The sequence below is a fragment of the Nicotiana attenuata genome, unplaced genomic scaffold, assembly GCF_001879085.1.
Source record: "Nicotiana attenuata strain UT unplaced genomic scaffold, NIATTr2, whole genome shotgun sequence".
In the NCBI taxonomy this organism is placed as follows: Eukaryota; Viridiplantae; Streptophyta; class Magnoliopsida; order Solanales; family Solanaceae; genus Nicotiana; species Nicotiana attenuata.
In genome coordinates, this window is record NW_017672598.1 from 139,212 (window position 1) to 153,176 (window position 13,965).

The 13,965-nt window shown below is 33.1% G+C and overlaps 1 protein-coding gene across 2 annotated transcripts; it reads left to right on the forward strand.

The window, feature by feature from the left end:
• Positions 1–231: 231 nt before the first annotated feature.
• On the forward strand, positions 232–11,434 carry LOC109213808 (DNA-binding protein DDB_G0278111-like). Of its 2 annotated transcripts, none has more exons than XM_019377639.1 (7): positions 232–337; positions 914–979; positions 1,091–1,140; positions 1,245–1,309; positions 9,115–9,206; positions 10,950–11,021; positions 11,114–11,434. In XM_019377639.1, the coding sequence occupies exons 1-7, from the start codon at positions 335–337 to the stop codon at positions 11,150–11,152; spliced, it is 387 nt and encodes a 128-aa protein (XP_019233184.1). In that variant the 5' UTR covers positions 232–334; the 3' UTR covers positions 11,153–11,434. The 2 variants fall into 2 exon arrangements, with proteins under 2 accessions (XP_019233184.1, XP_019233185.1); XM_019377640.1 differs by lacking the exon at positions 232–337 and adding an exon at positions 356–470.
• Positions 11,435–13,965: the final 2,531 nt, after the last annotated feature.

A 13,965-nucleotide genomic window follows, 5' to 3' on the forward strand; every position in this document is an offset into this window, starting at 1 on the left:
ACAACTACGTTAGTATATCATCCAATCTCATTTGATTTCAGATATCAATTTAAGCTATTAGTGTTTATATTTTTCGTTAATCAATTAGTTTAATATGAATTAAGTTTTTATTAAAAGCATAGTATGAGTGAAAGAAAATTTTATAGATTGAGCGAAAGAAAAATAATTTGATTCGACGCTAGGTTCGGTTGGGTACAGCTTGGTTGGCCTACTGTTATAAACGAACCGGATACGCATACAAGTAGAGTAACACAGCGTCTTTCAAACGCGGTGTGTCCCTCTTCTTCTCTTCCAATATTCCTGCAATTCAGTTGCTCAAATTCATTACTAAAAGATGGTAATCTCACATATCCCTGCTTGTTTCTCTACGTTTTCTTCATGCTCTAAACACAATTTCGGATCAATGAATGTTAGCGTTTTAATCTCGACGACTATTTATTCTGCTTAGGGCTCTCGCAGTTCCAAAAATGGTTACTTCTCTTTGTTTCTCTTTCTGGGTTTATGTCTAATCCTGGTTTCTCTTCTATATTAAGTTATGAATTTTCTGGTATTTATTTGAATTTTGATGACTTTTTTACCTTTTTTTGCCATCTGAAATTTGCTAATTTTTCTGGACAAAGGGAATAAGGGACAGTTAGAGTTTGTATGAATCTCGGTGGAAACAGTGCCTTAGTGTATTTTGGGAGTAAAGTTGGGGATTGCATTTTTCTTTGGAATTTTTCCTTTTTCGGTTTTGGCTATAATGCATTAAGGAATTTGTTTATTGACTTTAAAATTAGTTTACCAATTCTAGTGAAGCTTATTTTAGTTGGACTATTGTTGGAATCAGTGGTTAATTTTGAAGCTTGAAAATGTTTGATCTTGTTTGTTATGAGAGACTGATTCCTCCCTCTTTTTGTTGCAATTTTTGTAGGCTGACCCAGAATTAGAAGCTATCAGGCAAAGGAGAATGCAGGAGCTCATGGCTCAACAGAGCATGGTACATAATAGTCTCTCTGTATATATGCTTTCTGTTATTTGGGTTTGAGTCATACCTTGTCAAGATTTGAACCTTACAATATCTTCACTAACTGTAAATTTGGGCAAATAGGGAAGTCAGCAAAACCCTGACCAGCAGAAAGCCCAGGATGAAGCTAAAAGGTTCATTTTTTGTAGCTGGTTTCTTCAATATGTGGTTCATTGTTAGTATTATATTAGTTCTTGCTTTCAATGTTTGATATCAACTATAGAAGTGATTGATGTAGGGAGGCTGATGAGCGAAGGCAAATGATGCTTACTCAGATTCTGACTTCTGAAGCAAGGGCTAGAGGTAGGTGCATTTTACGAATTCTTCTCCAAATTTGATGACTTAGCCTTTATGAATTAAGTTCTCCATTTTTTTGGTTTAATTTTGTGTTTATATTCAAATTTATGTACGTTGGTTCTTAATATGTTGGATAGAGTATCTAGTTTGTCAAAAGTAAATTTCACCACTTTGGAATCCTAAATTTACATGGTAAGAGTCTATACTTTAGAAGCATCTTAAAATCTTTGAAGGTAATTACACTATTTTTGTTATGAAATATAACTCAAAGTAACAATATAGAACAAGGAAACACAAGCTAAGAGATATAGAGAGAAAGAGAGGAGAGGTTCTTATTTCTTCTTCGATTGTGTTATTTTTCCTATCTATTACAAGGCCTTTATATAGGCATGAAAAGTGAAGAATCACTATTCTAAAATAGTGAGTGGAATGGCCACTACTGAGAGAAATTGCCACTATTGAATGGAATGGTCGCTACATAAATATGTCATTGAATATGTCATTAAGCATTTGAGAGGAAGATCACGGAGGAAGATCAAGGTTATGGAGATAATTGAGAGAGTAGACATCCACCATAATTTAATTTTTCTTATAACACTCCCTCGTGGAAGTCCATAGATAATGTGCCTCGTTAAAACCTTATTAGAAAAAAAAATTCTAGTGAAGGAAAAAGAGTACACATGTTTAGAAATACGCTTTTTGGTTGCCTCATTAAAAACCTTGCAAGGAAAACCCAGTGGGACAAAACCTTATAAGGGAAAAAGATTACACCGCGCATTATTCTTGCACTAATTCTTGTCCAATACAGGCCACAAGATAAAGATGAGAACTTCTCAATAACCCTTTTTTGACTAGAGACATTCTTGGTAACGATAAGATATTCGAGATTGTTCTCATCTATTGTCTCAATATGAAATCCATTTCGGCGGATATCTTTAAAACTCAACGAGTTCCTCTTGGACTTGGAGGAGAACATTGCATTCTCTATGATAAGTATTGTTTCCTTAGGCAAAGTTATAGTAGCTCTTCTAGAGCCTTCAATTAGATTACTACCAGAAATTGTAGTAATATCTGCCTTACACATTCTTAAATGAGAGAAATATTTCTTCTCTTTGAATATTGTATGTGTCGTACATGAATCAATTAAACAAATCTTTGATCCAATTGTATGTGCCTTACAATTGAACTTTGATCCAAGTTTGCTTTGAGAGATATCCATATTTGCTTCTCATGGTTTGACATACAAAAGAAATATATGAATAAATATTAATATTTTGAGAGAAAAAATAAAGAAATAAATTTAAACCATTTATTCAATAATGACCTTTTAATGCAATTTCGAGCAAACTCAGATTATGACTACAAATACCAAGTCAAACTCTCCAACTAGTATAAATACTCAAAGGTATAGAAGTTATACGTTGGTTGAAACAATTAAGGGATATATATTAAGAATTAAATATATGTGCAGGAAAAATAGCTAATTACATGAATCAATGATGCAAGCTATAAATATGAGGCAAGTCATTTCTATTCATTTGGTTTAAAGATTGACGTTTAAGAAAACAATTTGAAACAAAATAGTCTCAAATAATTTTTCCAACAAGTATGTTTTAGAAAAACCATTTTCTTGAACACAAATGTTATAGGCTGACAAACCATTTGCTTGAACACAAATATTATAAGTGCCGATAAATCTATTTTAGAATACTAGAACTATATTTAATTAAAACGAACTAACATTATTCCATAAAATAAATAGTACTAATTGATACTAATGGCTACTACTCATGTAAATAACTATGATTACATGATGTTTATTCACTAGTTACTACGAATATGCAAAAAAAAACATTAATCAAACTACTCAATCATCTTTAACCACGGGCCCATCACCGATGTTATAAGAAAAATTAAATTATGGTGATGTCTACTATTCTCCATTACCTCCATAACCTCACCCATGATCTTCCTCTCAAATGCTTAATGACATATTCAATGACATATTTATGTAGTGACAGTTCCACTCGATAGTGGCCATTTCTCTCAATAGTGGTCATTTCACTAAATAGTGGCCATTCCAACACTCACTATTTTACAATAGTGATTCTTAACTTTTCATGCCTATATAAAGGCCTTGTAATAGATAGGAAAAATAACATAATTGAAGAAGAAATAAGAATCTCTCATCTCTTAGCTTGTTTTTCCTTGTTCTATATTGTTATTTTGAGCTATATTTCATAACATGTTATCAACACGAGACTTTACAGTCTCAAGAAGCTCCTAAGGTATAATTTTTCTCCCCTTTTAATTAGGAAAAAAATTCGTTGCCCTTGAAATTTCGGGCAAGAACTATATGACATGGGTGTTGGATGCTGAAATCTATTTAGATGCAATGGGTCTTGGAGACGCCATTAAAGATAAAATAAAGCATCTACCCAAGACTGTGCTAAGCCCTTGATTTTCTTGCGCCATCACCTTGATAAAGGGTTGAAAATAGAATATCTCACAGTCAAAGATCCACTTGTTTTGTGGAATGGCTTAAAGGAAAGATATGACAACTTAAAGTTGGTCACTCTTCCACAAGCACGATATGATTGGGCTCATCTGAGGCTCCAAGACTTTAAGTCTGTTTCTTAATATAATTCTGGAATGTTCATAATTACTTCTAAATTAAAATTCTGTGGAGATAGTATCACTGACTATGATATGCTTGAAAAAACGTTCACAACGTTTCATGCCTCCAATATGGTCTTGCAACAACAGTACCGAGAGAAAGGTTTCAAGAAGTACTCTGAGTTGATTTCTCTTCTCTTTGTGGCGGAACGAAACAACATGCTTATGAGAACTCACGAAAATCGACCCACTGGGTCTACACTATTGCCTGAAGTGGATGAGGTGTATTCCCATCATGCTAAGCGTGGAAAAGGTCGTGGCCCTGTTTGTGGTCGTGGCCAAGGAAGAATTTTCTTGGTGTTAATCATTTCCCACAGAAAAATAACTACTAAAAGTGGAAAGGAAACGATGAGAAGCTAAAGGCAAAGGGTTCAGAAATCGAATGCTATCGTTGCGGTGGAAAAGGACATTAGGCAAATATTTATCGCACACCAAAACATTTGGTTGAGCTTTATCAAGCATCTCTAAAGAATAAAGGCCCTGAAGCACGATATGATTGGCTCATCTGAGGCTCCAAGACTTTAGCTTAAGGCTTTTATTCTTTAGAGATGCTTGATAAAGCTCAACCAAATGTTTTGGTGTGCGACAAATATTTGCCCAATGCCCTCCTTTATTCTTTAGAGATGCTTGATAAAGTTCAACCAAATGTTTTGGTGCGCGACAAATATTTGTCCAATGCCCTTTTCCACTGCAATGCTAGCATTCAGTTTCCGAACCCGTTGCCTTTGGCTTCTCATCGTTCCCTTTCAACTTTTGGTAGTTATTTTTCTTTGCGGAATGATTAACACCAAGAAAATTTCTTCTTTGGCACGGACTTTTCCACGCTTAGCATGATGGGAATACACCTCATCCACTTCAGGCAATGGTGTAGACCCAGTGGGTCGATTTTCGTGATTTCTCATAAGCATGTTGTTGTTTCGTTCCGCCATAAAGAGAAGAGAAATCAACTCAGAGCACTTCTTGAAACCTTTCTCTCGGTAGTGTTGTTGCAAGACCATATTGGAGGCATGAAACGTTGTGAATGTTTTTTCAAGCATATCATAGTCAGTGATATTATCTCCACAAAGTTTCAATTTAGAAGTAATTTTGAACATCGCAAAATTATATTCAGAAACGGACTTAAAGTCTTGGAGCCTCAGATGAGCCCAATAATATCGTGCTTGTGGAAGAGTGACCAACTTTAAGTTGTCATATCTTTTGTTTAAGCCATTCCACAAAACAAGTGGATCTTTGACCGTGAGATATTCCATTTTCAACCCTTCATCAAGGTGATGGTGCAAGAAAATTAAGGCCTTAGCACAGTCTTGGGTAGATGCTTTATTTTATCTTTAATGGCATCTCCAAGACCCATTGCATCTAAATGGATTTCAGCATCCAACACCCATGTCATATAGTTCTTGCTCGAAATTTCAAGGGCAACGAACTTTCTTTTCATTATTAAAATAGGAGAAAAATTATACCTTAGGAGCTTCTTGAGACGGTAGAGTCTCGTGCTGATAACGTGTTATGAAATACAGCTTAAAGTAACATTATAGAACAAGGAAAAACAAGCTAAGAGAGGAGAGATTCTTATTTCTTATTCAATTGTGTTATTTTTTCTTTCTATTACAAGGCCTTTACATAGGCATGAAAAGTTAAGAATTACTATTGAGTGGAATGACCACCATTGAGAGAAATGGTCACTGCATAAATATGTCATTAAGCACTTGAGAGGAAGATCATGGGGGAGGTTATGGAGAAGAGTAGACATCCACCGTAATTTAATTTTTCTCATAACAATTTTAATAATAAAGCATCTTTTTTATTTTTGATGTAAAACCTGACTTTCAATTCAGATGCAGCGTATATTGCTTAAACATTTTGACCTTGTAACTAGAACATATATGATGCAACAGAACGCCATATATTGTTTCTTAGTTTCCATGTGAATAAGATTCGACGTTTTCAAAGGCGTTTCTAAGGTGCGGCTTGAGGCTTGCCTCAAGGCAAGGCATCATAAAATTGTCTTGGGGGATAGAGGAAATTGAGAGTTAGTCCAGATTTTGTGCAAAACCAAATTGTCCCAATTTTCCTTTTCAGTTTCCTATACAATTAGCAGCTTTTGACTTTACGGATTAGCAATAAAGAATGTATGTTGTGGTGTTTCCTGAGGGAAAAGTGTATGTTTAATTTTGGTTTTGAAGAATGCTTAGAGAAAAAGCTGTATTATGATGAGTAAAAATCAGTCTGGTGTTACTTTTTTGTGGTATATGCCATACAGGAAACTTTTTATTTTCACGTAAGGTATTATTCTGGGCTGACCTAAGCAGTGTTTTTAAAGCAAAAAGATCTGTGAGGCTTGAATCGGAACCTGACATATAAATTTAGTACTTTAATAATTAAATTAATTAATTTCAGCATCCAATATTCGGTAATGTCGATATTGATCCAACTACTCAAAGTTGAGATTAAAATAATTGACCCGTTTTCGATTGGATCACTAGTTTGAAGCGCATGCCTTCACCCATGAAGTGATAACTCCTCGCTTTCCATCACTTTAAGTGACACAAGCGATGGCTTTCGATAACTATGTGGCCTAAGTGAAAGCGGAATTCAATTTGGGACTGGAGGAATGTTTGATCTATATATTATTAAAAGGAGAGGAAAAAGTCCTCTCCTCAGCCAAGTGGCAACCTAAAAAAATGCCACATGGCATAATTAGTTATTTAGTTTATAATTAGTTATTGGTTATTATTTTTGAATTTAAATATATATAAAAAATGAAAATAATAAAATAAAATAAAAAACTACCATATATATATATATATATATATGTATGTATGTATGTATGTATGTATGTATGTATGTATTAATTGGTTACTTTATTTGGATTAATAAATATAGATATCTTATAATTAAATATAAAAAAATAAAATATAAATATATAAAAAAATAACTACCCATTCAAATTGGGGTGGAAAGTCAGTTTAGTTGTAGTTTTTAAATTTATTTTAAATAAAAGGCAAAAAAAGTAGCTATACAAAATGAAAAAAGAGAAGAACTACCCATTAAAATCGAGAAGTAGTTTCAAGTTGGAGTTTTAAAAATATTTAAAATAAAAAAATTAAATTAAAAAAATAATGAATTACCAATTCAAATTTGGGAGTAGTTTCAAATTGGAGTTTTAAAAATTAATTTGAAATAAAAAAACGAAAATAAAGAAATTAAAAAACTTTCAGAGAAAAATATTAAATAAAGTAATATGCTAATAAATATTTCTATTAAAAATGTAATAATATTATATATTAGATGATATAATAAAGAAAAATACATAACAAAAAATTTATTCAATGCGCTCCCTGTATAACTCCCGACAGTTTAACAGAGATTTTATTCATTAAAATTTAGATAATATTATTAAGAACAATAGAATAAAATTTAAAACAAAAAAATATTTCATCCAATAAATTATATATCTTCTCATATATTACAAAAAGAAAGCGAATACTAAACAATGGCTAATATAATAAAGAAAAAAAAAGAACATATATATATTTCTAAAACCTAAAATTACATAAAATAAAAAATCTCTTTAATAAATTTTTTAATATGCTAACAAAATTAAACAAATTAATATGCTAATAAATATTTTTATTAACAATGTAATTATATTAAATATTTATTATATAATAAAGAAAGATACATAACAAAAAAGTTATTCCATGACTATATAAGTCCCTTTAATTTAATAGAGATTTTATTCATTAAAATTCTGATAATATTATTGACAACAACAGAATAAAATTTAAAATAAAAAATATTTCAAGATTAATAAAATATATATCTTCTCTTATATTACAAAAAAACACGAGCATATAAAAATATTAAACAAAGTAATATGCTAATAAAATTTTTTATTAACAATTTAAAAATACTAAACATTGATAATAGAATAAAGAAAAATATAGAACTAAAAATTTATTCAGTGACTATATAAGTCCCTTTAATTTAATAGGGATTTTATTATTGGCGTATCATATTGACAAATAAGTCTGCAATTGGATTATATTAAAGCAATACGATCTGATATGTTCAAACAAGCCCGTTCATAATTGAATTTAATTTAATTAATATTTTTTAATATTGACCGCGCATCGCGCGGGTACCCTACTAGTTAAGTCTAATATCAGTTCTCCATGCTCTATTATCTGCAAGCAAGTACATTGGGTTTTGCGAGTTCACTTTGTCAAATTGAAAGTTGAAACTATATCCAAGCTACGTCGGGGCTTAACAAGTAGGAGAATTTCGCTTATGGCAATATAACCAGAGTATGGATCAAAGCACCTAAGTATGTGGCCAAGTGGTCAATAAAGTGGGTTGAGAACCATGAGGTCTCAGGTTCATATTTCATCGGAGTCAAAAACACTAGGTGAATTCTTTCTATCTGTCCAAGCCTTGGTGGACAGAGCTAATTGGTACTTGTGCTGGTAGGAGGTAGCACGTACCCTTTAGAATTAGTTGAGGTGCGGACAAGCTGGTCTTGTCACTATCAAAAAAAGAAAAGTAGAGAGTATGGATCAATATCTAGATTTCTTGTATGTGCTGGGAGGGAACATGTAGCTTAGTTTGATTGAGGTTGATTAGTCATGTACTATTTATGTACCATCTTGTTACTTTGTTAATAAAACTTTACCTTATAAAAAAGTGTCGGTCATCCTCTACATATAAAGAGCTCCTTCATCATCAGTGATGCATATTTGTTACCTCGAAGTGCTCCTTCTAAGAGAAAACTAATGGATATGCTTACATCCTTTCTTATCTAATGATCTAGTGTAATAGTTCTTGGCCAAAGAAATTAGTTATTGGCCCTTATTCTGTTAAGTAGGTATTCTATATAGTTGATTAGTTGCTCTAATTGGCAAGGCATTATGACTAGAAAAGTTGGTGGGTCTTTGCTCTTTCATTTTCAAGTACTTGCTTTAACAACACAATGAAGCAGGTCTACCTTTTCAAGTCCTGTTAATGTTTCATGTCTATTTTGTTGTTCTTTGATAATTTACCTATTTCCATTGATTTTATTACGAGTTACTGGTTCCCTATGTTCTTCTTACTCTTATCATATAACCTGTGGCCTGGATTTCATTTTGTATGAGCAGTTGCTCGAATTGCTCTTGTGAAGCCTGACAAGGCCAGAGGAGTGGAAGATGTTATACTCAGAGCTGCTCAGTATGGGCAGATCACAGAAAAGGTAATTTTTTTTTTTTTTTTACTTCTTTGGCAAAATACATAGATAGCCCCTCAAACTTGTCAAAAACTTACGTTTAGACTTCTCAACTCAGGCCCATGACCTCTTGGCCACAACATGTGCGTAAAATGTGCCTAATAGACACGTTTTTGCTGAATATGGCAGCTCGTGTATTTCTCACTCGTTTTGAGTTCGGTTTGCTTGAAAATATGAATTTTTTAACTGGAATAGTTGAATTTCCGGTTACTACATGTGTTTTCAGCCAATTTTAGCTCATTGTCTTCTTATTTTTCTGCCTGCAAACCCCTACCAGATTCAAACCTCAAAAAACTCCTCTTCCTTATTCAAACTCATACAAGATTTAAACCCCAAAGTGTAGAATTCCAGATCGGAGGAGAGCAACATGGGTTGAATTTTACTCACTGTCATCTTTATTCTAAACTTTCATCTTCTAAAACACCATGGCTTTCATTCTCTCAGTTTTCCCCCTCAACATGCCAGCTACCACCACGTACCTTACTCTCTTTCCACTTGCACAAACACACCACATGGCTCTCTGTAAGATATCATACACCGGTAGGCACACACACTCGCTTGAATCATCCACAACACTAGACCTACCTTTTTCATCTCAAGGATAATCACCAGATGATTCATCTGGTCTCACAGTCACCACACATAATACACGGAATTACCTCACATCCACCACCACCTGCGTAAGGTAAAACCACTTGGAGGGCAATCCTGAATCTTTTTGGTGTTCAATGGGTGATGCCAAGCACTGTAAAGGAAATGTTATATAGCTGGGCCGGTTTCCGCAGAAGAAGAAAGCAAAAGGCGTGGAAGTTCGCCCCGTTAGCTCTCATGTGGATAGTCTCCTTTTTTCACATCTTAAGAATAGTCTTTTATCTTTGATCGCTTTTTGGTGCACTCATATAGCCCCTACTTGTATAGAAGATTGGGCGTCTTTTTTAGAGAATCATGTTCTGATGTAAATCTATCTCTACTTTCTCGTATACTTCCTGTGTATACGGGAGTTTTCTCCCTTTTGATTAATACAATTTACCTTATAAAAAAAAGGTAAAACCACTTGAAATCTTTCCTAGCATAAGAAACATAGTTAGTTACTGTAGCTGGTAACCTTTTTAAATTTTAAGAATACTTAGTGAAGTAAGAGCTATATGTTGACGGGTATGAGTACCGAGGATCTGGAATCATAAAACTGATGTGCCCCATCTAACCCGTTCTTCACAGAGAACAAATTCACTCCCTCACGAACACTTTTCACATTAGAATGCCTTCGCTTCATTTTCCCAAGGGTGAAAAAGAAGCAGCTTAATTACATGTATTTTCTGTGTCTTTTCTTAACTTTATTTTAACAGAGGCATGTCTCTTTTTTATTGGTTTATAGCCATGTCACCCGCGTTTATACTACAATGTTTTGTTTATTTGACTTGCTGATCTTGAAGGGTTTAATAGGCACATATCTGACAACATATTCAATAGATCATGACCTCTGTTGAAGTCTAATAGGAAATTCTTTAACAAGCTGATGGGCTGTTTGTGTATTCCACCTACTTCTTTTCTTTAATCTTTTCCTTTTATCTGGTTATTGTATGGTTGCCCTTACAAGCTGATGGGCTGTTTGTGTATTCCACCTACTTCTTTTCTTTAATCTTTTCCTTTTATCTGGTTATTGTATGGTTGCCCTTACTGCTTTGCTTGAAATGATTTTACTTTTTGTAGGTTTCTGAAGAGAAACTTATACAATTACTTGAACAAATTAACACCCAAACTACTAAGCAAACGAAAGTAACAGTAAGTCGCTCTTCTGCTCTGATTTTTGATCCTTTTCCATTCATAAAGCAGAACCTGAATCTTCTTGCGTGTTTGTTCTGTCCCCTTCTCAGATCCAGAGGCGTCGGAACGTTCTTGAGGATGACGATTAGAGTGCTACAAATATGGCAGACGTGATTATATAGTGCTGTATTTGTAGTTTATTTGAGACATGATTGCTGTTTGCAGTATACACTAACAAACTTCATCAAACTCTTGGCTCTTTTAGTATATTATGTTGCTATGATTGAGTTCAGTTTTCCAGGTTCAGATTGCTTCTCGTGTAATAGTTGTCAAGAGAGAAATAGAATGGGCTTAGAGCCCGTTTGAATTCGCTTATTAAAAGTTGAGATTTTTATATTCCTATACACTATATGAAACTATATTATCCACCCTACTCAAGTTTTACTATAATTACATTTTATATACCCAATTACCATTTATGTACATTTTAAGGGAATTAATGATAATAATTAGTGTGCTAAAATCACTCTAATGTATCTTCCACTCCCCCCCCCTCCCCCCCATGTTTCTCCACATCCCACCTCCCTCCCCCACGCATCTTGCACAAGAGAGCAGCAATTCCACCATTGATAACCATTAAAAAGCTTTGAAACTTTGAATCAATTTAAACAAAATTGATGGTTCGAAGATCAGTCAACAAAAATAGTTATTAGTTGTTCAAAGTTTTGTAAGTTCACTGCGATATTTTGCACAATCTAGTTGGTTGCCTACACATTCGAAGTCAGAGAAAAAGTTTAGCTTTTTGTTCTGTTACTTTCCTTTTAATTCGAATTTGGGTTTTCGAAAAACATTATTTCTTTGAATTGGATGTTGTTGCAAAGAATTGGGAATCTCTGTACGTCTCTCTCTATCTCTCAATCCCTAATTTCAGTAATGTAAAGCAAAGGAAAAGAGAGCAGCAATTCCACCATTGACAGCCATTAAAAAACTTTGAAACTTTGAATTCGAATTTGGATTTTCAAAAATCATTATTTGTTTGGATTGGGTGTTGTTGCAAACAATTGAGAATATGGTTTGGAGTTTATATCTCAATTTGAGGGTGTTTTGGTGAAGATTAGACTTGATTTTGGCTGAATTTCATATTGAAACTCGAAGAAGAAGAAGAAGAAGAAGAAGAAGAAGAAGAAGAAGAAGAAGAAGAAGAAGACGACATGATATACATTATGTCTTCTTCTTCTTGTATGAAAGTTGAACAATATTGTACAAAAATTACATTTAAGTTATATGATATTGTAGTTGTATATAACTGAGTAGAAATAATGTAAGAAAATTGTAGATAACTTAAAGATAAGTTGTATAATATATAATTACTTGTATGAAATTTATTTTTACTATGTATAAATCAGATACAAAATATACAAAAGACATATTGTATAAATTTTGTATAAAATTTGTATTTAAGTTGTATGTTATTGTAGTTGTATATAACTGGGTAGAAATAATGTATGAAAGTGTAGATAAGTTGTATGATATATAATTGGGTAGAAATAAAAATAATGAGTCTGGTTTAATAATTTACATAATTTTTCGAGCCAGCCTGTGACGAACTTGTAAAGGTTCCTGCACCTCAAAGGTGCCAAAAACACAATTCTAATCCAATATTGGTACGTTGAGTTGCATTTTGGACATAACTCACATATACTTTTCCTTAATATAAAATTTGAAACAACTTTGCTTGCTATTAGAGAATAATTTATCAGTATTTATATCTAGATTCATAATTTTTTAGTAGATGAATTAATTTGTTGCTTTTGACTCGATTCTAGGTTTTCTGTGCAATTGTGTCCTACGAGTGTAATGGCTTTTCTTTCTTTTATGACGCGATAGGCTTTCATAGTATTAAAGAGGAGGGGTGAAAAAGAAGATTATGATTGTTTTTTCTTGAAATGTGGGAATCAATCCACATAACGGTAGCGGAAATAATATCGGAAAAATAAGGAAAGAGAAGAAGAAGAAAAAAAAGAAACATGGTGTAACTAAATTCCTTGATTGAAGGCACAAATAATGGATTTGGGAGCCTTTTAAGGTGGATTGTATATATTTTGTAAATAAAACTTATTTATGCCAGGTAATTAGCTAAACATGAACATTAAGGGTAATAAAGTTTCAAATAGTGTATAGAAACGAGAAAATCCCTTAAAAGTTTGTTAATAATCAAGTGCTAAAATAGGGAGAAATTCAAAAATAGCCAGATTTACAAGTGGTCATTCAAAAATACCCACAGTTTGAAAAGTAATCGAAATTTAGCCACTTTTCATGTAAAGATAATTCTGAACGAAAACGCTGTTCAAAATCCGGAAAAATACTCCAGTATAATATTCTGGAATTCAGTATAATATACTGGAACTCCAGTATAATATACTGGAATTCCAGTACTGGAAGTTCCAGCATAATATACCTGTCCAACATAATATACTGGAGATTGGAGCACTAGTGCTCCAATCTCCAGTATATTATACTGAAACTTTCCACGTGTTGGAGTTCCAGCATAATATGCTGGAAGTTCATACACAGGTGCATCGATCTCCAGTATATTATGCTGGAACTTTCCGTGTTGCAGTAAAATAGTGGCTATTTTTTAATGACTTTACTGACTATTTTTTAATGACCAGTTCGAAAACTAGCTAGCCCATGCTATTTTTACGCTAAAATGAGTAGTTGCATATTTGAATGGAAGTGATGTAGCGGATAATAAGCAGGCTTAATGTGTTTGGTTGGGCAAAAAAATCTAGTAGTCTTTTCATCACCTCACCTTTCACCCCCCGGTACTCTCTCCAATCATGAGGACCGTTTGGCAAACCCCCACCTAGTATCTCTATATATTATTTCTTCAAAAGTCTTTCATTTTAAATAAACAATTATACTTCTGTTTGAGAAAAAAAGTATGAGACCTTTTTTGTTA